Consider the following 14,671-nt stretch of genomic DNA (forward strand, 5'->3'; position numbering starts at 1 on the left):
TCTAATAATTGATTTTGAAACGACCTTGCGATTACCACACCGGATTTTGATAGTGTTGTTTTTCCTGCGAATTGATAATAAGGACACCTTCGTCTTATCTTCCACCGGATCCAATTTTACTATTGGAAGCCATGCTTTTATGGCGTGAATGGTTTTGCTTGCATACAGTTCCACGTCCTGGTGGTTTTTCGCAACTACTACCACTCCCAGGTCGTCTGTAAAACCAATCAATGTTGCTTACTTTCGCATGAGAAGGTCGAGCACTCCGTCGTACATTGTATTCAGCACAGAAACTTGGGGAACACCAGCTGCCACGAAATATTCTTTCAGCCCGTCGTCCGTCTCGTGGCAAAGAAATCTCTCCGAAAGGTAACTCTCGATTATCTGTTCTAAGTAACCAGGGCCACCCAGTTTAGCCAGTGTACCCTTAATCCAACCCCAGTTGGCCGAGTTAGAGGCATTCTTGACATCCAGCGCCACCTCCGCGCAGCACTTACCAGCGACCGATTCCTTCCGGGCCAGGTCTATGACCGTTGCAGTGGCATTGACTGTGGAACGCACTCTAGGAAACCCATACTGCCGCTCCAATGGAGCACCCGCTAGCTCGAAGAACGAAGCAGCCTATTGTATATCGCGCCCTAAAACATCTCTCCTATAGTGTCTAAAGGACAGATAGGGCGATATGAAGAAGGTGTGCTATGTAATTTTTGGGGCCTCGGTAGCAGAACTAACTTCTGCCTGTTCCACTGAGGGGGAAACATTCCTTCCACTATGCACGATTCAAATGTACTTATGAACCATGCGGGCCTAATTTTAGCTGTCAACTTCAGGGCTTTGTTCGAAATCCCATCCAATCTCGGAGTCTGATTATCCCCAATTTGTACACAGACCTCCCGTAGTTCCTCCTCGGTAACCCCTGGGATTGTGAAGACGCCCTGTTTCACCGTCGGTTGAGATCCACTTTCTTTCTGTTTTGAGAAAAAATTGAAATTACTTTAGAGAGTCGCATGAGCGTCGCTTGCGGTGATTTTTGTACTTATAGGCTACATCAAAGATCGCGATATTTCTTCTCCGACTGGTCCTTTGGCAAAGCCTCCTCGCTCGCAAACACGATGCTCTCAATAACGCGATTTCCTGGTTCCACCAGTAGTTTAGCTTCTTACTATGGTGATGCTTTCTTCGCGGTATTGTAGAGTCGCATGTGCTTCAATTACCCGTTGACATAACTGGCTCACTTTTTTCAGCGCCACTCCCTTCGGCTCGTAACCTCTTCTAAAGCCGCCAGGAATGATTCTTCCTCGAAAGCTATCCTATGGACTGTCCTGTTCTTCGGTCTTGATGTCGAGAAAAATAGCCTGGTGGTCACCGTGGGTATAGTCTTCACTTACCCGCCAAACATTCCTTCCTGTCAACGACCTTCCTGCCTAGTTCTCTGACTCGGAAGGTGGGCACGTATCCAACGGTGGCTAGTACGATGTCCAGCTTCGCGAAGGTTTCAAGCATGATTTGGCCCCTGATGTTTGTTACTCGAATTCCCCAGTCTAAGGCCCACGCGTTGAAATCGCCGGCAATGATTTTGGGGCTGTGGTCCTTAGCATTCAACACCAATCTGCCTAACATCTCCTCATATTGCGCTAATATTGCGCTTGGAGGAGCATAACAGCTGTAGATATGGACTTCCCCATTGACTTTTGCCCTTATAAAGCCGGCTCCTGGTAATGTCATTGTTTCTTGAATGGCTTGCCGTCCACATCCCCATATCGCCATGTTTCCCGATGAGTCTTTCACCCACGTAACACTAACGTAATTTCGGTAAGGTTCACGTATTGCCTCCATGTTCACATTCGACTCTCGAATAGTTTGTGAGCACAAGTCTTGACCTACCTCGATTCAGCTACCTCCTATATGCCGGGCACCTGCCTCCAGCTGCAATGTACCGGTCGCCCACTCCCCTTTTCCTTTTGTACAACATGCATCGTGGATCTCCCGACCTATCATGCTCACTAATACATGCTCCCGGAAAGTGATCAAAATTGAGGTTCTGAAGCATCTCTTAAGAGATGCTTGCTCCCGGAGTCGGCACACGACTCAACCTATTCTTACCTTGGCCACAGTAATCAGTTTAATCCCTGATTACACCGGTAAGCTAATAATAGCGGTCTGTCTGCCTTCTTCATCCTTTTGATGGCACTTCCTTCTCTTTTGCTAGGGATAAATTGTTCTGTTAGAGCAGCACAGAAATCCTCTGGTGACGTGACCTCATCTAGGTCTTTGCACTCGATTACTATCTGTTGCTTTCGAGCTTTCACGTCTGCTTGCTCACCTAGCATTTTTTCCACTTGATCGCGAAATCTATCCACTGTCTTCTCGCTAGATTTGTTCAGCTTCAGCATCAGATCCACCTTTTGCAAACGCTTGATACGACTTACGCTGCCGACCAAGTCTGTCAATTCCGGATCGGCTTTGACTTTCCGAAGGATATCGGCGTAGGACATATCTCCTTTCTTGGAAATAATGATAATTTCCTGACGAATCTCCTTTTTCTCCTCTACCGTTTATACCTGATACGTGGGTTGTTGGTGGAGTAGTCAGGGGCCTAAACTTCCAACATGCTCACCTGCTGCGTGCCAATGGAAGTGATGGACCTCGCTCCTACATGGTAGTCTCAAAAAACTAACAGGCTAATGTGATGGTGACACCATATCGGTTAAACTAACCATAGAAAGTCAACAGAGAAATAAAGAGATATCATGGTGCTCTGCATGTTTACCCTATGACGCAGAAGACGTTCCCAGTGGAACGTTCATCAGAATTATCAAATGTGCCAAAAGTAGAGGCATGAGGGTAATAGCAGGATGTGATGTCAACGCTCACTACATCGAGACCCCTCGGAAAAATGACGACCAAATTTCAGGCGGAGATATATGTCATTTCATTGCGACATTGCTACAAAAATGGAGGGGTCAGACTATTCGAATCTGTGCCGACAGTCGGGCGGCATTATCAGCACTTAACAACAACGACATATCAAGCCAATTGATTTGGAGTTGCCATCAGGTGCTACTGAAACTTGACCGATTGGACGAAATATTCCTGATGTGGGTGCATCGCTGGTAATGAGGAGGCTAACAGACTGGCTTGCCGAGGGTCTGGAGCCACAATGGTGGGGCCAGAACCAGCTTATGGCATCCGGCCATCTACTGTCAAGTCTACTCTGAAGGGTGAAATTGCAAGGATTCACGCAGCGGAGTGGAGGAATTTGAGCTCTTGCCGACTTCCCTTAAGAAGTGGGACATTAGAACCCTAGTAGGGCTTTTAACGGGACACTGCTCCTTAAACTACCATATGGAAAAGATTGGCGTCCTGGTTTCGGCTATGTGCAGCCAATATGAGGAGGAGGCCCTGCACTTTTTATGCAGCTGCCCGGCCTCCTCAGATCTCAGGCGAAGACACTTTGGCAAGGTTTCCTTCAATGAAGAATTTGCACACTCTCTGCTTCTGGAGAATGTCCTCAGATTCGCTAAAGCCTGCGAACGACGTAGGCGTAAGCCATTGAATAGGCAGGCGATTTATGGGGATAGTACAATGGACTGAACAATGGTTTGAGTGTTTAGAGCTGCAGCTCTTCCCGGTAAACAAAACTGGCTAACTAAACTGCCGCTTTTCGCCGCCCACCTTTGTCCATTCTTCTTGTTTACAAGCTGTAGCTTCTTCCACTTTTTTCAAAGTTGGCGCCGTAATCGAAGAACGACCCGAAATATTCTTCGGTGCTGCTTTCTTCGGCGAAGAGGCCTGGTTCCTCTTGGCCGCTTGTTGGATACCAAAGGATCCATTTATTCCATCCGACGTCCTGACCTACCTTATGTTGAGGAGGCGTCATTTCTGTCTCCTGCGCCGCTTTGCCCCATGACGCTTGGGAGTTTTTCTCCTCCACCGTCCTAATATAAGACAACTTAATGCCACATACCAGAGCCCTGATATTTTGGTGGATATTCCGCCTTTCCTTATTGAACTCATGCATTTCCCCAATGAAATAAACGCTCTCGACTACCTAGGGACAATGTGGTCCTCACTGGTGACCTCCCAAGTTTTGAGCTTTTGGAATCTCTTGTAGCATTGGATGCCAAAGTAGCCTAGTTCCTCACTACTGAGGCACTGCGGTCGCTACATATCGACGGCCGGGAGCCCGCTGCCTACTCCCCTGCACCGTAAAAAAAACCTACCTTTCTCGTCCTCCATATTTGGTTTGATTTCTGGGTGTCCTTCCCATAGTCAATGTTTATCCAATGATGGGCTTTACTTCCCACCTAGCCGGCCTGCGACTAACCATGCCCATCCACGCACATCTCCTGATGCGTGCATGGGCATGCCCACAACGCATCCTTACGCGCTTAAGGGATGCGCCTGATGGGAGATTTTGCATCTCCGCGCAGGCACTTCACCTTATCTAAGAAATGCTTCAAAGACAATGCATTCCTTTCCCCATGTATAAAAAACTAAACCTGCTATGCATCATGAAACTGTATCTTTTATAGCGCCGCCTTAAATCAAACCGATGTTACGAAAGCATCTAACAACTATAAATTTTGAATTGTTCTATGGTCCATTTACCTTAATCATGTCTCTTCTGTCGTGGACTTGATATTCTAAGATTAGTTCATGAGAACCAACTTCCAAATTCAGGAGAAGACCATAAAACTCTTATTTCGCATTTGTTCGTGTGCATACCTTTGGCAAACTTTGACGACTATTAGAGAGCATTTGACCGGGCACGTCTCGAGCCTCACATAAAATTTGATAGTGTATTTTGTCATCAAGTAACATTCCAAGCGAAAGATAGAAGATAATTCCATCATACTACCGTGGTCGTCATCATCATCATTGTAACTATCTCATCTTCATCGCTTTAAGATAAGACTATAATTTCATCACCAGACCAACTGACAAAAACAAGATAAACTCCCGTAGGTAATGGGGCCAACAAGAATAAATTGTCTTGAGTTCCACACTACAGTTCATTGTGGCACTGTTCTCCTCTACACAGTAGGGTTCATAAGTAATAGAACAATATTAGAGCTGGCCTCTTCCTATATAACCTTCCACCCTGCCTGTCCTCTACCTTCGCCATAATCTTTACCACAAAACTTTTGAAGATATGAGCATCTATTCAAACGATCCACAAGTATCTTAAAATCATCACCAAACCCATGAAAAATCCGCGTAGCAGCTCAATTACATGATTAAGTGTAGACGTTTACAGAGAGGTGAGGTCAGATTGCTCTCAAAATAATAAAAATATTATATGCCCTCACCGGAACGACAAATTCTTTTACACACACAAAAACTAGTTCGGGAACGACCCTAAAAACATGAATGGAATACAAATCTGTGAATTAACTTGTATTCTCTGGATGAGCACAATTCCATGGTATCTTGAGAATATCATCCCAAAAAAAACAGATTAGAAAAGAATCTGAAACTGAATGTAACTGGAACTATTAAATCATTTTAATTGTATAAAAGACTCACAACGAGATTAATTCGCGATTAGATACTTTCTTGTTCACGGTTATAAAAGTGCAACACACTGTGATATTAGGGCTATCAACCGTGGTGGGATTGCATATTACCGCGTAAAACTAAAGATATTACTTCAATTTAAGCAATAAGATATTTGGTTTTATTAACGGATGAAAAGAAGATACAACTTGAGTGAATACAGTACAAGAACTAATATGAAGGTTGGAGGTGGGTAGATGTAAAGTCATCAATCGCAATCCACATATCATTAAATATCCCAAAGTCACTTAAAATAATAATATCACTTGCCATTACAACATCACAATAACAATAGAGAGTGATCATGATATTACTCTTGTGATAAGTGATGTTTACTAATGTTCCGCCTGATGTGATATCACCTTGCAAAGCACACCCAAAATCACCGTTTTTCCTAGTACAAGCAGCTGTGGCGGTTGTCGAGTACCGAGGTGGTACTGATTATTGTTGCGAATTTATTGGGGATTCCTTGTTCTCTTGGCTTCCCTCTCCCCGTAACTCTTATTCTGGTGGTTACGCTAGCCAGGGTGAACATTCTTCCCGACTACTCATGGGATTTAGACATGGACCCAAATACAAACAAAAACCGACAATAGAAGAATAGGTGGTGATGCCAGGCGCTTCTTGGTAGGACGAGCTTCTGGAATAAAACTAGGAGACAGTAGCTGTTGAGGGCAGTACAATTAGTACCTGCCGTGGCACCGCTGTGCTGAAAACAACTGCAGGGATCTCCCGGAGCGGGAGATAGACGAACTGCAAACAAATAAGGAGCAATAGGCAGTCGACGAGCCACGAACTACGAAACCCTTCAGCGATGTAGCAAGTAGGGCCGTGAAAATTTTGAATTTTTTTGGATTTTGCCAACCTTTTTGACGTCCGATTTTTCGCGATCATTTGCGTTCCCGGCATTGTAGGTTGAAAATTCTTGCATTTCTGAAATCTGGGCCGTCTCCCCTTTCGATCAAAGCGTCGCCCACGAGAATCCAGCGATTTTGCATTTTTGGCCATATTGTCGAGGAAATTTTCAATTTTCTTAGTTTTTGAAATGCCTTTCCGTTGCCCAATTTTCCACGATATCTCGCGTTGCCGGTATCTTTGTTTGAAAATCTTTGCATTTTTTAAATCTGGGCCGAATCCTCTTTCAATCGAGGTATCTCCCACGGGAATCCAACGATTTTACATTTCGGTAAATTTGTCGACCCGGGGGTCGGATCCGAGTGGTGGATCAATGTTATGGCCACGCTGTCAGAGATGGTCATCGAACATCTACAGGATGACAAAGGCGAACACATGGGATTCATTCCCTGCTTGGTTTCCTCTCAGGTGTAGTGTCCGTAGGTTCCACATTATAGCATGCGAGGACCAATTCTCCAGAGACCTTCTCAGCTCATGCGTCGGTAAGATAAGCGTCGCCTGGAAAGGGGTGAACCACAAAATCATCCTCCCACGACAAGACTCCCATGGTTGCCGTAGACCCGCATGGATAAAGGCAAGCTCGTCCAATCCCTACGCCGTCAAAACCCACGATTCCCATGGACGATTAAGTAGTTATTAAGAAGGAGGAACTTCGGCGGAGCAGCCAAATTATTGTGCTCCGTATAAACGAATAGTGTCAGGTGGGATTAGAAAAAGCAAACTAAAAAGTGGAGTTCAGAGTCAGGAACCCAAAGGTGAAAGTGTTCCGTTCCACGAATTGGAACGACAACCTGGATCCAATCGATGCCCCCAACAAATTTTTCAAGGAGATAAAGATCGACGGTCCGACTGGTACTGACGAACCCCCTACGTTTTGAGTGTGACAATTGGAGGGGTACCTGCGTACTCCCTACCGATGCAGAGGTAATAGGTAAAATAATCCTGGAACGCAAAGAACATCTCAAAAGCTTGATGGGCAGAAAGCAGATGGGTTTCCGCCAATTATGTTGGGGGTGTTATAGATGGTACCCAGCAAAGTGAAACCTCTATAATTGCTGCATTGTGTCATATCTCCCTTTTTATGGATGAGACAGAAAACGCCTCGTGTTAGTCATCAGGCATTGATTCCACACCTTGAGCAAAGTTGATGAACCAGTTGGTGTAATTGGTCACCTCCATATTTAACCAATTCGCCTGTAATTCCATCGGCTCCTGGCAAATTATGATTTTTAAGTCGATGAATTGCACGCACTGTTTCTTCTATACTTGGTGGTTGTAGTATTTGTCCGTCGTCTTCAGTTGGCGGGACCTCCAACTCGCCGATGTTCTGGTTGTTCAGTAGCTCATCAAAGTACTCAACCCATCGCTCCAATATGCCCATTCTTACGGAAGTCAGACTTCCCTCTTTGTCTCGGCAGGATTAACGTCGAGGTGTGTAAGGCTTCATCCTGCTGACTTGTTGGTAAAATTTCCGCCCTTGGTGCGGTTGCTCCCTGTACTTTGCTAGTTCATAGACCTATTGGTTCTTCCAGGCTTCCTTTTCCCGTCTGTGAAATCGTTTCTCCGCTTGCCGGAGTTCTTGATAAGTCTCCGCGCGTACCCGCGTCCTTTGAGAATGCAACATTACTCGGTATCGTCAAACCAGCCGTTCCGACTCCTTTTGCTACTGGGGCCAAGTATGTTTGTGGCCGTATCCATGATAACGTTCTTCAGGTGATTGTGAAGATCATTTGTTGATGCTTCCTCTCCAGGACATGTGTTAGCTGCGGTTATTACGCGTTTATTTGACCCTTTTTGGTATTACGGAGAGCTGTGTTGTGAGCGGCTTCACTATTCACTCTCACCTATTTGTCAGAGGGGATTCTGGGTGGTGTTGTAATTGTTGTGTCAACGATGCGGGTCTATATTGGCCCCCTATATGTTCTGACATTCATCAAGGCTGAGAAGTGGCAGCGTTCGATCAGTACGAGGTTAATTTAATGGTCTCGTCTGGAGAGGCTCACGTATGTTTGTGGACCGCTTTCCGCGCAAACCAATTACTTCGAACCACCATTTCAAACGATACTGCTAACTGAATAGTCCGCAGTCCGTTGGCATTGGTATCCCTACATAAGCTATGGGAGCCAACGTATTGCCTCAATACGGGCTCCGTCCCTATTGAATATTGAAATCCCCAAGTATGGTTTTGTTATCATACTTGGGACAGCCTTAGAGCGGACCAACTACCCCATAGAAAGAATCTTTCCAAGACTCTGCAGTCTCATCTGTAGAGGCATGAACGTTGATGAAGCTTATATTTCTGAATTTACCTGGGAAGCGCAGAGTGGGTAGCCTTTCGTTTATATTTTCAAAGCCGATAACAACAGGTTTCATATTTTGGCTTACTAAGAAAGCTACTCCAAGCGCATGGTTTACTGGATGGCACTAAAGTATTTGGTGAGGTGGCTCTTCTCCAGGAAACTGGTCCCTGTCCGGCGCATCTCTTGTAGCGCTGTTACATTAGCTTTATATTGAAGCAGGTATCGGTTAGCTGTTGAGCAGCATTCGGTATATACAGGGAGCGCACGGTCCATGTCCAAGTCCGAGGCTCCTTCCGTGGCTTCGTAACATCGGTTTTCCGTGTAGGGATGTCAGCCCTAACCAACCCACAACCTGGAGGAATAGTTAGTACAATTTGCTCCGTTTTTAGGCGCGGGAGACTCGCTTGCATCCTTCTCCGTCTGCAGTTTTTCATGAAGATAGAACTATCAGCGATCACTACGTGGCGGTGGAGATAGCGTTTGATTCTATACCATACAACAATGAAGCCATACATTAGGATGGGATGCACCACAGCTCAGTACATTCAGAAAACCATTCCCTGCCGGAGACTGCATTTCTTTACAAATTATTCTCTTGCAGGGATTTGGATAATTTGGCTTCAGATACTTTACATTGGAGGCAAGCCAGTCTTTGTTCATTCATTGCTCGACGTATCAACGAACGTCTCAAATCTAAAATTTACCGCAATGTCGTCCGCTCTGTCGCTCTCTATGGTTCTGAGTGTTGGCCGACTATAAAAAACAATGAACGACGTCTTGCGGTAATGGGGACGAAGATGTTGCGTTGGATTAATGACGTGACACGTTTTGATCGCATCTGAAATGAGGATATCTGCGATCGATATGGGGTTGCATTCATCGTGAAAAAACTGCGAGAGAGGCGTTTTCGATGGCATGGTCACGCAATTCGCGCTAAGAAGAATTCACTTGCCAAGGTTGGTGTAAACATCGAAGTTGATGGTAAGCGACCAAAAGGCAGGTCTAAACAACGGTGGCCTGATACGCTGGATGACGATTTGAAGGCCTCACGACCACAGAGAAGATTTGTTGCAAATGAGGCAATAGCACTCTCGGTATATGGCCAACATATCGTTCGAAGTTGTGAAGGGAAAATTTGACGGGTGGGCAGCTCAGGGCGTCAGGGTCAAATACATCCGATAACAGAAAACTATAAAGCTTCGAGTCAGTTGCGGGCAACAAAGGAAAGGCGCGGTCACATCGGAAAGGGTACTTATGAGAAAAATTGACGGAAAAATTAAAGATCGGTTGGAAAACCAAGGAAATTCGGAAAATATATTCAACGCTTGTGATTAATCAATATTCGAACTAATAAATTCAGAGATCCCATCATTGAACCGAGGCGATTGGTGTTCACAGAAACCAAGATCCGTACTGGGATATAAGCTGCGTTTTGCAAACAATATTGCTGCGGTACCCGCAATATTTCCCTTTTTCTAGGATCATTGCTAAGTGGGCTAATTATTGCAGTTCTTTGAAAGTGAAAATGACCGATACGAGAAAGACGCGGTGTTGACAAAAGCCATCTTTTTCCTGAGAGGAAATCTGTAAGCTTTGGGTGACGGTGAAGAGCTCGCAATGAGTTATACTAAATTGGAACCAAGCACTCACATAAATTATTCTAAATTCGACACTGATATAATCACATCCTTATTAAACCTCAGCCCATTAAAAATTTGTAAATGCAACATGAATTATAACCCAAAAATGCGCAACATCCATGCATTAAATCCTTCAAGCTATTTTGAAAATCTCAGGGCGAAATTTCACCACACTCCTCCATTCAGCGCAGTAATACCCCTCACACATATATCGTATGCACATGGGGTGTTTCATCAATTCGCACTCATCACATTGTCACCCCTTGTCACCACACACACTGCAGTGTATTTGCTAAAGGGCACGCATGTATCATATACCAAAGGACCCCGGTGCATATTGCACCGGTAACGACAACATGAGCACGACAACGATTAACGACCTAACAAGGACGACTTCATTTCCATATCAAAGGACCCCACACGAGCAACGAACGAAATTCACACAATTGACTTACCACTTAACATCGGCCGCCAGTAACATTAACAGAAGAAAGAGTTGATTCCACGCAAAGGACATTTCGCCGAGCGACCGGGAGAATTGTCGATGAAGTCTGGCAAGGCTTCTTCTATCCTGGTGTGATGGTATTCACGTTGATCCACTCTTCGTGTCGGTTTTGTTAAATAATAATAACAACAACAATAGCGATTATTATAAGCACTTGTCATTTTCGCGGTGGTCACGCATTGATTTCACTATGAGAATCACTTGGGTAATGTCAGGACGAAGATTCGGTGGATGTTGAAATTCGTTGCAGATTTTGGAGATCTAAAGTGGTTTCTTGGGTGTTTCATCACTGAACTTCGATTATTTGACTGTCGGTTATTCAAAATATATCACAATCTTAAAACTGTTCTTGGAAGTATCTTTAGGTCCTCCGACCACTGATTTAATTAGGTTCACACTCGCTTCTTCTGCTGCCAATTTGAACTAAATTCCAAGATGGTTGGATGCTAATTTAATGCACACTTTCAAAATGGTCCTGTTTTATTGGAAGTAATTGCTCTTTACAATTATTAAATATAAGTAAACCTAAGGTCACAAAATCTTTCCAGCAAACTAAATTCACAAAATAGAATCTCCCGACGCTGATATGCACACAACTACGATTATCCTGCGAAAAAGGCGTCCCTTGGATATATCCACAAAAGCGCTCCCTCCCGATTCAACCCTTAAATAATCGAATTGTAACAGTCAGCGTAAAAGAGTATGTCTCTTGTTGATTAACCCGTTGATATGTATATACCGACTATGAACCACTAACTGATCAAAGCGGCGGCATGTCTTTTATTTTTCTGGAGCTGGAGCTCTCTTACATTTCCCATTTCAGATCACCATTTCTTCTAACCATTCTAACATACAGTCTTGAGCGTTATGATGGGAAGGTTAGTCAGATGAATGTATGAACTCTGCGTAGCCGGGCAGCATTGTGTTACATTAGGTTACAAGAAGTAGATGGAAAAGGCCAATAGCAGTCAATTGGGGGAAAAATCCACTGGAAAATATGAGCATTTAGTCATATGAAGACTAGAGAAGCTCATTCCATGTCTTAGGATATGTGCTCGAATTGTGGTTTCTTTTGGAACGGTGGACATATGTATACCTTAGCTTACCATAATTTTCCGGAGGATTGATACTATGTCATCATCAAATGAACTGTAGCAGTCAGAAGTCAGAGTCATGGTATAGCGATGCAATAAGAGCAGAAAAGTTCTTTGCTTTAATGGCGATGCGTTATAAAGTTAAATAGTGAGAACCTAGGAAGGATTTTTTGTGGACGATCCAACTTAGCAGATTCACAAGCAAAGTCTGTTGCCAACGCTACAGATTTGAAAATCTAGTGCATCCACCACGCCTCACTCTAAGAAACTAAGACTCCTTCTCTATTGTTCTGCACTATGTAATTCCAGTGCGACCCAAACAAGGAAAGTAGGTTCCAATGCATGGCAACTTAACCCTTTCTTAAAGTAAGACCTATTCACTACCACTTCTGCCCTCTAACCAACGTAACCACCAGTAACTGGTCCGTTTGTAGAATCAGCTGGTCATTCGAGATTTTCTCAGGCTACGGAGCACAGATGGCATGGGGAGAGGTGTTAACTAAGGCTCCTAAGAGTACAAAACTTTGCAGTAGTATAATCTATAGGATAGGGTACAATATTGGAAAATTTGGTACAAATTATATTAATATTAACACTGCACCATAGGATGTCGTATTGTAATTTTCACATTCATGTAAAGAATCTGATATACTTAGGGTCTAAGTGCTATAAACTTTAAGATCCCGCTTAATTGAATCTTTTATCACCGCATTCAACTTTCCATCAATCAATGCCTATCATCCGGCTTACACTTTGTGTCATGTGACCTTTACAGGCATAGACTACGCTACCGCCACTTAAATCCCATTGACTATGGAAAGAGATGGCTGGAAGGTACCCAAAGTTTCGGAATAATCCCTCTTTTCTGGTTTCTGTAACCAGGGACACCTTTTACATTGGGCCTCTCTGCACTCGGAATCCAACCCCACATACAACATATCAAGTATCACAATTCAGATACGAAAGATTACACTAATTGACTTTTGCTTCTTCTTTGCTCTTGCTCTATCAATCGCCCGATCTGGATGCAGTCAGGCTTTCAAACCATCATTCAACATTCCTTTGGCCGGCCTTTTGGTCACTTATCATCGCCTTCGCTGTTCAGACCAATCTTGTCAAGTGAATTCTCATTATCGCGAATGTGACCATACCACCGAAAACGTTTCCCTCCGATTTTTTCCGCAATCGGTGGAACCCAATATCTATCACGGATATCTTCATTTCAGATGAGATCAAAGCATGTTAGGCCACTAGTCCAATGAAACACCTTCTCCATTACCGCGAGACATCATAATATGTCCTCATACCATATCTACATTACGTCATTATATGAGCATGCAGAGAAAACTAACCATTGAAGGATAAACCAATTTTTAGCCTTATAAAATAAAGGGTGAAATTATCAGGAAAGTGGTCTGATTATGCTTCTGGTTAAAGTTGCATAATTTGGCAAGTCCTCACACGACCTCCTAGTGGTGGCTGCTAGAAGCCCCTTTAGGACGGGCCAAGAGTGTGTAGGGCCGGGATGGGAGTACACTCATCCAACTGAAGAGGATCTGCTTGTCTGCTGGTCATGTGTAAGGGGCAAGTAGATCTGGCGGGGGGATGGACCGAAGCAACAGCCCGGGGATCGTCCTTCCTGTACTGGAGAAGGGGGCCAGTTAGGATGGACATTCATCCCGGACTACTTGTGGGACGAAGACATGAACTTAATTTAAAAAACAACACAAAAAACGACAATAGAAGAAGAGGGGATGGTGCCAGGCGCATCATCGGAGGACAAGCTGCTGGCATCCAGCTAGGAGACAGTAGCCATCGAGAGCAGTACACTCGGTGCCAACCGTACCACGCTGTGCTGAAACCAACCACAAGGACCTCCCGGAGCGAGGTGGCAAACGGACTAGTGGCTTTCAGCCTGGAATTCACTATCGTCAAACTGGGTGTAGCGAGTACCAGACATAGTACTGCTAACCCGAAACCCTCCACGTTGGGGGATCCCACGAAAGTGAAAACCAACAAGAATATCGGTCGCCGAATACCGACTAAGAAGCGAAAGTCCACTGGTGTCCTGCTCAAGAACCAGTACCGGAAGATCATACATATTCTCAGCAAGATTGCTAAGAGTAAAGAGGCCGGTACTGTCGACGAGCGGGATGAAAAAGACTTCGCAAAATACCAGGCGACTGTTGAGGAATACAATAGCAAACGCCTGGCATATGAGTAGAGGACGAAGCTCATCGCTCTGAAATGCAATCTATCTCAAGACAAGGTCGCGCAAAATCAGAAGCGGAACTGAGTTGGCAAGAGGTCAGATGACGTGGCCAGGAGCCACTTACGTGTAGCGCTGGCGGATGGTAATTCTGTTAGCGGCAAACTAGCGCCGTAGCTGTGGACCACTGTTGAAGCCAGGCTGTCGGGGATGGTCTTTGAGCATTTCCTGGACACCGAAGGCAAACACCCGGGACTCATCCCCTGCTTTGATTCTTCTCTGGTGGTCCGTGTTGCACGTTATAGCTTGCGTGGACCAGTTCTCTAAGGACTTTCTCGGTTCGTGCGACCGAGCGTAAAGCTCAAGGTCATCCCTTACGACGAGATTCGCAGGCGACCGGTCGCTTGCATCTGGTTGTCCACATGGATAAGGACAAGCTCTTCCAATTC

The 14,671-nt window shown here is 44.7% G+C and overlaps 1 protein-coding gene across 1 annotated transcript in view; it reads right to left on the bottom strand.

Moving 5' to 3' along the window:
• Window positions 1-11,337, bottom strand: part of LOC119661325 (protein Wnt-10a) — a 71,763-nt gene extending 60,426 nt beyond the window's left edge. Inside the window, exon 1 of the mRNA XM_038070623.1 lies at window positions 10,870-11,337. Within this exon, the coding sequence (XP_037926551.1) occupies window positions 10,870-10,931 (62 nt within the window). The 5' untranslated portion in view covers window positions 10,932-11,337. The remainder of the gene's footprint in view (window positions 1-10,869) is intronic.
• Window positions 11,338-14,671: the final 3,334 nt, after the last annotated feature.

Source organism: Hermetia illucens, chromosome 1 (genome assembly GCF_905115235.1).
Source record: "Hermetia illucens chromosome 1, iHerIll2.2.curated.20191125, whole genome shotgun sequence".
Classification (NCBI taxonomy): Eukaryota; Metazoa; Arthropoda; class Insecta; order Diptera; family Stratiomyidae; genus Hermetia; species Hermetia illucens.